General features: G+C 40.9%; 1 protein-coding gene across 1 annotated transcript; it reads right to left on the minus strand.

Annotated features, from left to right (window-relative positions):
- Nucleotides 1-10,027: 10,027 nt before the first annotated feature.
- On the minus strand, nt 10,028-15,061 carry FCLY (farnesylcysteine lyase). The gene is made up of 5 exons (XM_086799280.1): nt 14,439-15,061; nt 12,006-12,173; nt 11,496-11,855; nt 10,777-10,952; nt 10,028-10,617 (listed from the first exon to the last, which is right to left on the minus strand). The coding sequence occupies exons 1-5, from the start codon at nt 14,916-14,918 to the stop codon at nt 10,362-10,364; spliced, it is 1,440 nt and encodes a 479-aa protein (XP_086655406.1). The 5' UTR covers nt 14,919-15,061; the 3' UTR covers nt 10,028-10,361.
- Nucleotides 15,062-15,331: the final 270 nt, after the last annotated feature.

Genomic DNA, 15,331 nt, shown 5'->3' on the forward strand with positions numbered 1-15,331 from the left:
TTTTTGCCTGTTAATGAGGGAGAGAGAAGCTGGGAGTTATGGGACAAGTGCTCGATGGAGAACAAATCCGTAACTCAGTACATCTCAAACTACAGGGAGATAGTACTCAAGCTAAAGGGAATCGATGCATTCCAGACATTGTGAGGCTTTAAGAGAGGCCTCAAAGATGATTACCTTGAGTACGTAGAACCCCTACAACCTAAAGGCAATTCAATATGCACAGATATTCGATGACATCAAGCGCCGTAGTGCGCGTGGTGGTTCTAGCAGGGCCGAGGGTAATGAAAAGAGGAGGTCAGGCCTCAAAAGAAAAGGGTTCCGCAGTGAGAAACAAGAGGATAGGACGGACCAGGAAGGACAGGGTGGTCATTCGTCTAAAAAAGCGCGACCATCCAGGAAAAAAAGAGACACCGAAATCCAAAAGAAAGAGCAGTATATTAAAGCGCGTAAGGAAAATCGCTGCTTTAATTGCAATGAAGTAGGGCACACGAAGGCTGAGTGTCCAAAGCCTAAAGCCAGCAGGAGTGGCAACGAGCCCAAAAAAGATGGTAAATCTTCTAGGCAGTTGCATACAGTGCAGAGACTCCCTCTCAGTTCCGCAGAGTTCAGAGAGGTGACAGTGTGTCATTGTGATGAGCATCACGCTTGTTCAGTGACACCGCCGATGTGGCAGCCTACTGTAGGTCCGCATGACATGGTGCGCATGTATGGCACCATAGGTGGCCGTAGAGTCACAGTTTTTATTGATGATGGAGCTAGCCACAACTTCTTGAACTACTCATTAGTCAAGAAGTTGGGATTGACTGAGACCCGGAGTGATCATGAGTATACTGTTGGCCTAGCTAACGGATATGACAAAACGGTATGGAATACCGTAGTATTGGGGGTCCCATTATCTATGCAGGACTATGAGGCTCCGCTTGACTTTCAGGTCATGCACTTAGCCAGAGCAGATGTATATCTAGGCAGGGAGTGGCTGTATGGCTTGGGCCCTAGTCTAGCTCGGAATTACTTACATAATACGCTATGTTTTGAGCATGGAGGTAGAGTCATCACCCTGCAGGGCGACCGTACTGTCCCTGCCACACCACTTATTTCCTCCATGGAGCTGTGTACAGCGGTCCGCAGAGACCAGATAGCAGAGGTATATGCTTGTTACCCTCTTTTGAATTCTGTTTCCGTAGATGAAACGATAAATGATGTTTGCGTAGACAAACAAGAAAAACAAAATAACCTTGGACGAGACCCACTGTTTGAAACCCTGTTTGGCATGCATGTGATTCAAACAAGAAAAAATCCAAGGTGAATGAGACATTAAAGAAAAAGTACGTAGATACTTTAACGAATTTATTAGAGGAATTTCAGGATGTTTTCCCTGATGATTTACCAGATGGTTTACCACCATCTAGAGAAGTAGACCATGGCATCGAAGTTATGCCAGGATCAAAACCTATAAGCAAACCTGCTTATAGATTAAGCCACTCCGAGGCACAGGAGGTGGAAAAACAATTAACGGAATATTTGAACAAAGGCTTTATTCGGCCTAGTTCAAGTCCGTGGGCATCGCCTATTCTTCTGGTAAAGAAGAAAGACGGATCTATGCGGATGTACATAGACTATAGGGCTCTTAATCAGATAACGATTAAGAACAAGTATCCGATGCCACGCATGGATGAGTTGTTTGATCAACTCTATGGATCGAGATACTTCACAAAAATAGACCTGAGATCTGGGTATCATCAGGTTAGAATAAAAGCAGAAGATGTTGCGAAGACAGCATTTCGAACCCGTTTCGGGCATTTTGAGTTTTTGGTTATGCCATTTGGGCTAACCAATGCTCCAGCGACGTTTATGACGCTAATGGACAGTATTTTATGTCCATATCTGGGAAAATTCGTAGTAGTTTTCCTGGATGATATTCTTGTGTACAGTAAGACACAGAAAGAACACATAGAGCATTTGCGTCTAGTGTTCGAGTTGTTGCGAGAGCACAAACTATTTGCAAAGAAGAGCAAATGTGAATTTTTTGAAACAGAAATTCACTATCTTGGCCATATTATATCCGCCGATGGTATGCGGATGGAGCCAGAAAAAGTAGAGGCTATTCTTAAATGGCCAGCGCCGAAGAATCTCGAGGAACTGCAGATTTTTCTTGGCATGTCGGGATTCTACCGATAGTATGTAAAAGACTACGCGAAGGTTGACTGACCAGTTACGGTCAAAAACAAAAAACATTAGTTGGGGGGGGACGCCCAACAGAAAAGCTTTGATAAGCTTAAGGTGACCGTAGCAGCTGCACCTGTTTTGATAATTGTCGATCCAAATGAGCCGTTTGTTTTGGAAACAGACGCTAGTAATGAGGCCATTGGGGCCGTACTAATGCAAAGGGGACGCCCAATTGCATTTGAAAGTAAAAAGTTAGATCGTGCGCAGCGTAACTATTCGGCTTACGAGCGAGAGTTACTAGCGATAGTTCATGCACTGAAAAAGTGGAGACACTATTTATATGGTGCCACTTTTGAGGTCCGGACGGACCATGAAAGTCTGAAATGGCTTTCAAGTCAAAATGAACTGAAGGGTAGAAAAGCTCGGTGGGCGGAGATTCTACAGGAGTTTGACCTTCAGATACGTTACCAGAAAGGTAAGTATAACGTGGTGGCAGATGCACTTAGTCGCATGCCACACAGATAAATGAACTTAGTTTCACAGTCTTCAAGAATGATTTCTTGGAGTCACTACGTGGTTTATGATTTCTTGGAGTCACTACGTGGTTTATGTGAGCATGATCCATCTTTTACAGAGGTCTGGCGCGTTGTACGCGTACGCACTTCTTCACAGACGCGACCACCTCCCTCGTTGGCACGTATTGCTAGTCCAAAGAGACTGGCCGAAGGTGCAACGAGAAGGGAAGCGAGAGTTAGTCCGGAGAGACTAGCCGTGTTTTCTGGGTATAGTTTGGAGCCGGAGAGTTCTGACGTAGGCCCTTCATCACCTTTGACTGCCACGGCTTCAAAGGGGACTGATAAACTTCGTCGGGGGGAGAAATATGCTAATTACTCCATTGACGACGGGTACTTACTCTACAAGGGTAGAATATGTGTACCAACTATTGGTGACTTTCGGGCCCAAATTCTTAAAGAAAGTCATGATAGTCCAAGTGCGGGTCATCCTGGGATTCAGAAGACCTATGCACTAGTAAAAAGACAGTTTTATTGGCCTAGTTTGTGCCATGTCAATAAACATGAACGTCTTAAGGTTGGAGGACTACTCCATCCGCTGGAGATTCCTCAAGGGAAATGGGAAAGCATTTCCATAGATTTCATTACCGGTTTACCCAAGACGAGTCGAGGGAATGACTCGGTGTGGGTGGTAGTGGACAGGTTAACTAAAATGGCAAAGTTTATTGCCACGAAGAAAACTGTTAAAACGCCAGAGTTGGCAAAACTCTTTATTGAACATCTCTACAAGCTATATGGCCTGCCCGCAAATATAGTGTCGGATAGAGATAGAAAGTTCAACAGTCATTTTTGGAGGGAAGTCTTCAAAAAGTTGGATACTACTCTGAGTATGAGTACGGCAGATCATCCGGAGTCTGATGGTCAAACTGAAAGAGTTAACCAAATTCTAGAGGATATGTTGTGTTCTTATGTTAGTAAGAAGCAATCTAATTGGGAAGAGTACTTGCCCTTACTAGAGTTTGCATATAACTCCAAACACTCAGCGACTGGATTTACACCATTCATATTAATGTATGGATTCCAGCCGAGATCTCCGATGGCTGTAGGCCTAGAAAAGGAGAAGACTCAATCTGTCAAGGATTTCCTTGAAGATATGAATGATATGCTCAGAGCCGCACGTGAGAGCATTCGTAGTGCTCAGGATCATGCTAAAACTTATGCGGATAAAGGACGTAGAAAGGTGACCTTTGCAGAAGGTGACTTTGTATTCCTCAAGGTTCTTGCACAGTCAGAAACCATGAAAACGGGAAAGTGTAATAAACTTTCTCCGAGATATTGTGGTCCTTTTAAAATCCTTAAGAAGATTGGGGACGTAGCATATAAACTTGAGTTACCAGAGAGTTCTCAAGCCCATCCTGTCTTCCATGTCAGTAAACTGAAGAAATCAGTTCACGGGTTAGAGAACGCAGTTTCTCCAGAGATTTTGGTGGACTTGATAGAGCCACCAAAGATACCACATGAACCTGAAAGGATTCTACAGTATCGTGATAGACAGACCCGACATAAAGTGTACCAGGAGGTACTTGTTAAAATGGACAGATAGGGATGAGGAGGTAGCTACCTGGGAACGCCGTAGTGCAATTTCCAAAAGGTGATGAATACAAGTTGGGATATTAGTTGGGATAATGGACATGTGCATTTTAGATTTTATATACTTTTTTTATCATGTAGAACAGTATGGTCGTATGTCAAGGAACTAAACCTTTGTAGAACCACTCGCATGTGTGGTGCAAAAGCTATGGACATACTTTTCATGGTAGTGCCACACAGATCGAATCCAAGTGCCACACAGATCGAATCTGAGTGCCTATGTGGAGTCAAGGTCAATGTAGAGCACTACCTCCTTAAGATTTACATGCTAAGTACTTTACTCAGCTAAAGACAAAGGAAAAGGCAGAAGATTTGTAGACACATACAAAGATATGGTGTTGTAGGGTAGACTAGGACTTAGTCTATTTTTCATGTTCTACTTGGGTACTATATATACCAAGTACTTTGTATCTCATTCTATCAAACATCTATTGGAGCTTTCCTGTGTGGAGCACATTCGTTCACTCGTGTTCACTACTTGTCTCCATCTTGTTCCTTCATGTGGTATCAGAGCTCCCGTCACTAGAACCCGGATTCTGCCTTGCTTCCCATCGCCTCACAAGTTCCCTGATGTTCCAGTGGTGCTCCTGATCCTGTTTCCAGCCAGTTCTCGGCGAAGGTTGTTGTGTTTCTTCTCTTCTTGAGGTCGCCTACTAGCATTTAGCCCTCTTTCTATGCTTACAAAGAGCAGGTCTATTCAGTTTGCGCATTGCCGCGTACGCGCGCATTTTACAGACTGTTTGGTGGAGTTGCCCTCTCAGTGAAGAGGCACATTATGTTAACCATCAAGTCATGCAAAAGTGCCAAGGTGGCATGGGATAAGCTGGAGAGCATGTATCATGTCAAGAATGAGGCTAGAATTCTTGCATTGACCAATCAACACAAGGAGTTGAAGATGGAGGAAGGTCAAACCATCCCTGAGCATATTGCAAAGATCACTGATCTTAGAGATCAGATGGCAGGTGTTGATGAGGAAATGGAGGACAAAAAGTTAGTCTCCACTACTCTCAATAGCCTGGCCCCTTCTTATGGTACCTTTGTGACATCTTTGACCATTATGCTCAGGGTTGCCCCTGTTTCTTTTGATGAGTTGGTAGGGTTGGTGTTACAGGAAGAGGAGAGAACCTCCAATTTTGCCCATTCTTCCTGCCAAGGTGAGCAAGCACTTTTCGGAGGGAAGGGCAAATTTCAGCCCAAGGGAGGTAATTTTCAGAAAAAGAACAGCCATGCATATCAACCCAAGAATGAAGGGAATGCAAGCAATAATGCTAGTCAAGGACCAAAGAAGAAGGGAATGCAAGCAATAATGCTAGTCAAGGACCAAAGAAGAAGGGCAGATGCAATTACTGCAAGGTGCTAGGTCACTACATTGCAGAATGTCCAAAAAGAATCGCAAATGAGAAGAAGAGGCAAGGTACAAACAGTAATTTTGTTGCTCCGGCTGAAAATTCAAATGCCTCATCTCATGCTTATTATGCACAGAATGACAAGGACTTTGCCTTTGGTGTAATGGATCATGAGATCATTGACACAAGGGGGGAATGCAGTGATTGCAGTGCACATGCCCATGCTCTTATTGAGCCAGTGCCAGAGACACTTGATGGATCTTTGGCTACCATTGACACATGGTATTTGGACAGTGGTGCATCGAGGCACATGACACACCACAAAGATTGGTTTGAGGAGATCACACCTGTTCATGGCAAACAGGTGATTTGTGCAAATGATGCTACACAGGAATGGGACATGTTCCTATTCTTTTGGATGGTTCAAGGAAGAAACAATACATCCGTGATGTTTGGTGTGTGCCGGATTTGAAAAAGAATCTCATTTCAGTTTCTTCCATTGCTCATACCAACACATGGTGGAGTTCTAGGATGGCCAATGCCGGATTAAGGATCCCAAGAAGGGCTATGCTATTGTGGCTACAGGTACTTTATGAGAAAGGGTTGTACAAGCTTGATGCTCAGCCCTATACTCAGCATGCTATGGATGTATCATGTGCTTCTCAGGGTGATTTATGGCATGCAAGGTTTGGCCATGTTCATCACAGGGCATTGACCTACTTGTATAACAACAAGATGGTCATTGGGATGCCTAAATTACAGCAACCAGCTCATGAAGTGTGTGAAGGGTGTGCTCTTGGAAAATTACACCGCCTACCTTTCAAGAAGGATGGCAAGGGTGATGTCAAAGCAACAAGAGTATTACAGATAGTGCATAGTGATGTGTGTGGCCCCATGAATGTGACTACTCATAAAGGGGCAAGGTATTTTGTTATCTTGGTCATTCCAGGTTCACTTGGCTTTTCCTCATGAAGCATAAATCAAAAGTATTTTATTGGTTCAAGATATTCAAGGCTATGGCTGAGAATCAAACCAATTCAAAGATACAAACACTTTGTTCAGATAGAGGGGGAGAGTACACTTCACATGCCTTTGAGGGGTACTTGCAGGAATGTGGCATCAAGCATCATTTGACAATGCCATACACACCTCAGCATAATCCTATTGTCGAAAGGAAGAATAGGACACTCATGGAGATGACTAGATGCATGCTAAAATATAAGAAGATCTCAAAGGGATTCTGGGGAGAGGCCATTACAGCCACCTACATTTTGAACAGATGCCCAACCAAGGCTTTGGTTGATAAGATTCCATTTGAGGCATTTCATGGGTACATGTCCAAGGTTTCACTTCAGAATTTTTGGATCGGTTGCATATGCTTTAGTTCCAAACCAACATAGAACAAAGCTTGATGACAAGAGTGTCAAATGCATATTTGTGGGATATAGCCTTGAAAGTAAAGGATTCCGTCTTTATGACCCTATTACTAGAAAGGTTATCATAAGTAGAGATGTTGCTTTTACAGAGAATGAAGTAATGCAGCCAGTCAGTGTGGACTTGCCACCATATGATGATGATGTACCTCTTGATATAATTGAGTTTGAGGATGATGAGATGGGTTCTCCACACAAGTTGCTTCTTCTTCCTCACCCAGTTCAGCATTGGTGCCACATGTTGAGGGTGTTTCTACCTCAAGTGTTCCTGATGGGCACCTAGTGGGGACGGACAGCCACGTGTTCAGCCACATGTTTGGAAACATTACCACCATCGTGCAAAGAATGCCACACCCAGTGGTACACAGCCTGTGTGGTAACGCAGAAATTTCAGTTCCAAAATGGTCACGGTTGACACTTAGAGACACCAAGGATCAGCCAGTTTTAGGGAGAACCAGGACAGCCACACAAAGAATGCCCCATCTCAAGTGAATTATGCTTTTCTAATAAACCTTGACGAAGATCAAGTATTTATTAGTAAAACAAAGATCATCAATATATCTGAAGGAGTGAATTAAAGCTTTAAGGAATACAAGCTTTCCAAGTTTGACAAGCCTTTTAATGAAATGTGCTTGAAAACAAAAAAGGTATAGGTACACCAAAGAGGAGAACAAGGATAACCCATAGGGATATGCATAACTTGTTTCAAATAGCTTGTGGCACGTAATCATATGTCTTAAGACACTGAGTGATCTCCAAGGCATTCATCCTTTGTAAGGCCAGTGATTTGATCAAGATTTTGCACAAAATATGGGTGTTTGTGCTGCTTTGTCCACAGCAAAGATGTAAACATGGTAATAGTAGCCAAGATAACTCATCAATAAGATGAGAATCTTTGAGGGGTGAGACGTAAAGAGTGAAGTAAGGGAAGAATATATTGAATGCCACCCAAACTATATTAAGAGGGTAGACCTTAAACAGATTATTGTCTAATAAAGCTTGACTAAGATCAAGAATTTTAGAACAAAGGGAGTTGTAGGTCATTAATATATATGAAGCATTGAATTAAAGCTTTAAGGAATACAAATTTTCCAAGTTTGGCAAGTATTTAATGAAATATTATTGAAAACAAAAAAGGCATAAGAGAATGTTATTTTCCGAGAGTAGTAAGTTGAAGCTTTAAAAACATTCCAAGGAGAATATTTTTTAAATTTACTTTTTCATTAGGATTTATTATTTCTCAAAGAAAAACCTATAAAGCCACAAGAGTGTAAGGAGGAGCAAATATATTCAAGGCTTTCCATTAGGCTATGTTTACCAACATGAGGTGTTATCTCATAACATTTAACCACATCACTAGTGTAAATATTTCCTTGGAAATATTGATCATGAAATCAAGGACTTCCCTAAACAATACTTTAGGAACGCATCAATCAAAGACTCTTTGTAGACAAATTTCAAATGAATTAACAATAGTAACACTTTTCCTTTGAGTTTCATGAACCATTACTTCTTTGAAGTAGAGATGGTGCCTCCTCATCCACAACTCAGAGTATAATCAAGTGAACATTTGTCGATGAACCAATCAATGGCTCATTGGCTTCTACTCTTTCCTTTGTTGAAGCAAACTCTTCAGATTAAGAGGGAATTAGGCTTTTTAGACTTCTAGGGAGCAAACTCTTCAAGAGAAGAATACCTCTTTTTGGAGCTAAACAATGGCATTAGTAGGAGACAAGGATAAGACACTAAGGGCATAAGGAAGTTAAGAAAGAGAAAAATCAACAGGAGGCGTAATGTACCAACCATGATGGCTTGGAAATGCAAAAAAGTGACAAACAAGAGTAAGCAACAATGTTTTTAGGAAGCTTAGAAGTCCACACAAGAAAAGAAAAGAAAAAGGTGCCAACTAGGAAGAAAAGACCATTATTGTTAAGCATGAACTAAAAGACAATGTCAATCCACAAAATGGAAGACTTGACTTGCTTGTTTGGTAAGCATCGTCATCTTTAGAGGTAAGGCAATCGATTCGGAACAAAACTTTACTATTAGAGTAACATTTAGAGATTTCAATGGAGTTCAGGGTAAAATGGAGATTTAGAAAGTATTTAGAGTTGGCATGTTGCCTCCTATGAAGGGCATCCTGCTCCTAGTTTTGCATGACTTTCTCACCTTGCAGCATGCTTTCATTGTAAACATTAGCACTAGTGGGAGCCAAGGCACAAATTTCTCCACTAAAACTATAAAAGTGTATTTAACAGAAGCACCTTTTCTAACAAATATAGACCTTTTTAATGTGGATTGAATTACACAGCTACTTTTGTCATATCTTTCAATCTTGATTATTTAAGTTGTAGATTGAATCCATGGTTACGCTTTTACACCTCTATTATATACATTAAGATCATAAGTCTAAGAACCTCCAGAAGTACTCAAGCAAGAGGTTTAATATGAATTTGATAAAAATTATAAGAAAACTCTTTTCTTTATGGTTTGGTTGACATCCTTTAAGTGTCCCATAATTTCCACTCCATGTGTGGCTTGAGTATGGTATAATCAAACCTGAGGCACCTAATCAAACAAGGGCCTGCTTCCATAAAACCATAATAGCCTACCAATGCAATATTTATTAAGCAAGAAACAAGCCATTGCCCTTAAAAAGCATTGTCCAAGAGGATAATTTGTGTCTATAAACAAATTGTCCTTGTTCTAGTTTAACTTGGCAGCTCATAACTCATCATTATAGAGTTTAATCCCATGTGTCTGCATCGTGTAACATGCGACAACTTGTGTTACCCTCCTCCGATCATAAAATTATGGACAGCTGAAGCTGGGCTTAAACCCCAAATGCATGCTATCACAGCCTACACTTTAGTTTAAAGATGAGCCTGTCTTAAGCTTACCAAAACAGCAAAAGAGAACATTAGTACCAAGTTGCTGCATAAACTTCTCTGAGGCAGAAACTTTACAAAACGGAGTGTTCCTCCCCGTGGCTATTCATGTTTACTGGATCGCAAGAAGCATATTCAACCAGCAGGTTGTTAAGCCAACATTGCTTGAACACATAAGTCTGTTTGAGTATTTACATATCTTTGAACACAGTTCCAAGGAGTGGAAAAACCACCATTCTATGGCATGGCATCTTGCCTCTTTTAAGGTAGTATTTTCCACCTTGAACAATGACAAATTTAAAGAGCATTCTCTTGTCATTTTGCATGATTCATTTCCAGACATGCTTAGAGCAGCTAGCCCCACATTTAAAGATCATGCTCAACTTGCTCTTCTGTGCATTTTTGTGTCCATCCCCTCAAAACACCACCGCACATTCGCGAAAGTAGTAAGCGTGCCACATTCTCGGCTGCCACAGCACCTGTTTCCATTGTACTGGCAGCACTTTCAAAAGCATTGATGTAGTAAAGATGCTTACCATCAAGCACGAATGGAGCAAACGTTTCCGGCGCTTGGTAGCGTGGGTAGGCTGCCCAATCTAGGCGAATCGTAGTGTTGCGGACACTGCACTTATGCCAAGCTTCACAAGAGTGAATATATAACATCTTCCTTTAAAAGCACACACACTATTGAAGCATCTTGCTTTACAAGCATAAAAGATAACTGAGGCATTTTTCAGACTATCAAGGTAAAAGATCAAAAGGATTCTCATGGACTTCAAACCTGAACAACTCATCCAGTAGCTTGTCTGACATTGTTGTCCGGGAAAAGATTTTATATGCCTTATCATCATCCCCATAGCTTTTGAGAACATTGATAGAGGAGAAGGGCACCGTGGGTAGTTCTACAGTGCCTATCATACTTGGCAAGCTTTCGACAGAAGGCATGCCAAAATAATCCTAAATAAACAAGAGCAGGGTTCTCAGTAGGCCTGCCTTTGATTTTCAAAGATAAATATTAAAAATAATAATCCAATCATAACAAAATAAATAAAAAATATTAGTTAAAATTAATGAAAATGACTAGTTAGTATGACCTTTTAAATATTTTGGTAGTATTAATTTACATATTAGCTGACCCCTCTAGACTCCCTACATATGCACCCATCCCTAGGGGAATCCCATCGATACAAGACATGTAATACCCAACTTCAACAAAGATCTACCATAACTGGTAAACCTATCCAGTGACATCCATAACTGGTAACAGATCCAGTGACATCCAAAATCCCCCAATGGGTCTATGAGACCAAAAATGTGGTACATATGATCCACGTGAAAGAGAACTTACACCTACCTTTTACAAAAGCAGGCCAAAAATCACAGAAGCAACATAAATATCAAGAATGATTTTACAGCCAAAGTGTATTTCCAACTCTACCCAAACACGCTGCACAACTTGATCAAAAAAGCTTGAGAAAGAATGGAAAACCAGGAGCTTACCGGATTGATCAGACCCCGAACAAACGTAGTGTACGTGTGCTGCATATGCCGCTCTGGAATGGAGATTGGTGGGCTAAAATCTATATGACTCTCATCTAGTGAGGTTGCCAAAACAACAGCATCACAAAACCTGCTCTTCCCCGAAACCATGCCCACTTCATATCCACTATCAACAGCCAATATAGAACTCACTGTCTCGTTCAGAAAAACAGATGCATTCGAATGCCAGACTAATCCTGCTGCCATCTGCCAGTTTCCCCCTTCAACTGCCCAAAAATCTTCACCTGACCCACAAAGTGAGACAGCACCTGCCATGCCACTTATGCTCATATTCTGGCCATAATTTATCCGCATGATAACCTAAGATATAACAAAGCGCATAAGTCATAACTGAGCTTCTGTCAAACAATGCATGTTTCCAAAGGCCAGTGATAACCGCAAAGTCTTCTTTTCTAATGCAAAACATTATCCACCATGGAGGCAACAAGGGATTTGTATCACAGAACTCACCGTGACAAGTTCATCAATAAGTTGCTGGGATAGACCATGATCCAGGAGCTCTTTTTCTGAAGTGGTCTGTGTCAATTCATAGAGATTTGCCCATTTCAGCATCTCTTCCACTGTTTGGAAGATGGGTCTAGATTCCTCATAATAATGCAAAAACTTATTAAGTGTTGCCTGCAATCAAAGTTGTGCATGTTAAAAGAGATAAATAGCAAGAAGCAATGCTACTGCAACAAAAAATCATATATATATGTATGTATATATATATATATATATGTATGTATATATATATATATATGTATATGTATATATGTATGTATATATATATATGTATATGTATACATATATATATACATATATGTATGTATATATATATATGTATACATATATATATATGTATATGTATATATATAAATATACATATACATATACATATATATATATACATATACATATATATATATATGTATATGTATGTATATACATACATATACATATATACATACATATATATACATATATACATACATATACATACATATATACATACATATACATACATGTATATATATATATATGTATATATATATATATATACATATATATATATACATATATACATATACATATATATATATATATATATATATATATATATATATATAACAATGATGATTTACGAAGGGAGAGACAGCTTAAACTCTAGATTCCTCTGTAACCTCAACTTTTACCCAAAACAAAAAGATGCATCCTTATAAGGACTCAAAGCACAAAACATCACACAACTAGGTTTAAAAATGTGTGGGGGTGTATGTGTGTGTGTGTTGGGGTTCAGCGCCTTTGCATGTGGGATAACTTGCCATTCCTTTTCCCATCTTGCAATCCCCCCTGCCAATGCAAGATTTGCACCTCTAACAAAAGACAAGCTTGCATTATGGAAAAAGGAATGCCAAGTAATCCCACATGCAAAGGTAGTGTGAAAGATGAAAGAGTATATATAGTCCAAAAGGACCCCTCCTATCTTCAACTCCCTTGGAGGATTACTTTGCATCCCTTTTCCCATCTTGCAAAAAAGACAAGCTTGGGAAAGTTGAAGATAGGAGTCGTCCCTTTAGACTATATATACCCTTTTATCTTCCACACTGCCTTTGTATGTGGGATTACTTGGCATCCCCCCATCTTGCAATCCCCAACCCATGCGAGATTTGTACCTCCAACACCCCCTCCAATCAAGCAAAGAGGGAAATGGCCCAAGACCATGAATTGGGACTCTCATACTATCTTGGAAACCAAGAGTTGCCACACCGCCCATGATGTGTCATGGTTCACACACGAAGTTTGGATACATCGATGGTTGGCCAATATATGTACCTAGAGCACTTTCTAGAGCCGCTAGCACCCCTTGAGGCACACATCCGCATGGGCTTGCGGAGGCCCTTGCATGCTACGGCATGTCCCCACTCTTTCTAACCAGCCCTCCAGTCAGTCTTCCACAAAAGACAAGCTTGGGAGAGTTGAAGATAGGAGTCGTCCCTTGGGACTATATATACCCTTTCATCTTCCACATTGTCTTTGCATGTGGGATTACTTGGCATTTCCCATCTTGCAATCCCCACTACCCATGCGATATTTACACCTCCAACAATTCTCCATCCTCCACTTTTATTAACAAAAGTGCTCATCTAAAAGGAAAACAGTGCATTCCCCTATCATTTTAAGGGGAGTTTTGTGCCACCTCCCCAACATACCTTATGTATTTTCTTTTTCGTTTCTCTCCCCCTCCCCCACACACATGCATAGAACAGTCATTACTATAGTCAAATTGATTATATTCATCAACAACCAATGTTTGTAATCATGCTGCTGCATAAGAATTAGAACTTTTTCTGTATTTAACCATCAAAGCATCCACCTCATGCTTGACTATTACTCTCAAAATTCAAAGAGGTACTCTTTTAATAGCATCTGTTGTTTTGTTTTGATGTGAGAAATCGGAATAGATATTTCTCACTATAGACTAATGTCATTCCATAAAGTCATTTATGTTTCTTCTTATCAACACTGAAAGTGCATTATCAACCTATTAGTACTATGCATGCTTTGGTTTGCATCAATCCCATGTTTTTAAAAAAGTAGGTAAAATTTCCTGACCACCCAGAAGAAAAATGTGTGGTTGTTGCGAGCCCTGCAAGTGTCACAAAGGACCAAAAAAGGAGCTTGGGATCTATCTAAGGCCGTATTACTTCGATCACACCTATCTCTATGGGACTATTAGCTGCATTCCAAGCTAAGCAATCAAAAACCAGCATATAAAACTTGAGACCTTAGATGATGCAAAGAACATTAAGTGGCCTAAAACCAGCATTAAACCTAACCTTCTTGACCTTAAGCAGCCTACACAAATTGGTGTGATAATGAAGAGGAGATGAGGGCACTTACTGAGACATAACTGTTCATATAGAAGAGGCTAAGCTTGTAGCGCCAGAGCATAGAGAGGGAGTTCAGGATGCCAGTCAATGTCTTGGAGAGGTTTGAAGGACCGGCCTTCTGGGTCTTGAGTATGAAAACGGTACCGTTCCAGATGCCGAAGTTTCCACTGTCATCCAGCTGGCGGCGCTTCAGGCCGAGAAGCTCTGTGAAACGGGCGGTGTGGAGGTTCTTTGGGTGCAGGATGGAGGCGCCCGCCTCGAACTTGTCCCCCCCGCCCAGATCCACCATGGCCATGCGGCCGCCCACCACCGAGCTCTTCTCGTAGATCTCGATCTCTAGCTCTTCCGTGGAGTGGATGCGCAGGAAATGGGCGGCCGCCGAGCCCGATATGCCGCTGCCCACTATGCATACCCGCGGAGTTGAAGAGCATGCTGTGGTGGAAACCAGGCTCGAAACAGCCAGTAGGGTGAGAATGATCGCAGCAGCCATGGCCACAGAGTCCAAGCATACAGGCTCCTCTTCAGTTTTTTTTTGGTCCTGTCTTCTGTGTTGCAGGATTATGGAGAGATGTGGATCTTCAGTCAGTCAACTCCCGTATTTTCAACATCTGTCAAAAATTTAATGTTATTTCTCGCTTTGAAACTTTGGTCCTAGGTGAATGCAACCAAAAAAAAGTATTTTCCGAAAAATTGTGAAATTAATTATAGAGGAAAATCTTGAACTCTAAAGGTTTTTGTTCTATAAATTCTCAAAAACTAGAGGTATTCGTACCTTCAAGTTTTAAATTTGAAGGTATTTTTCAAAATATGCAGGTGTAAGCTACACTAAACTCGGTTTTTTTCGAACACTGTTACGCACAGTTTTTTTTTCATCTCTTCTTGTGGAGGATTATGGGAAGATGT

The sequence above is a fragment of the Cibotium barometz genome, chromosome 6 (assembly GCF_041138505.1).
Source record: "Cibotium barometz isolate CiBa-2024 chromosome 6, ASM4113850v1, whole genome shotgun sequence".
NCBI lineage: Eukaryota > Viridiplantae > Streptophyta > Polypodiopsida > Cyatheales > Cibotiaceae > Cibotium > Cibotium barometz.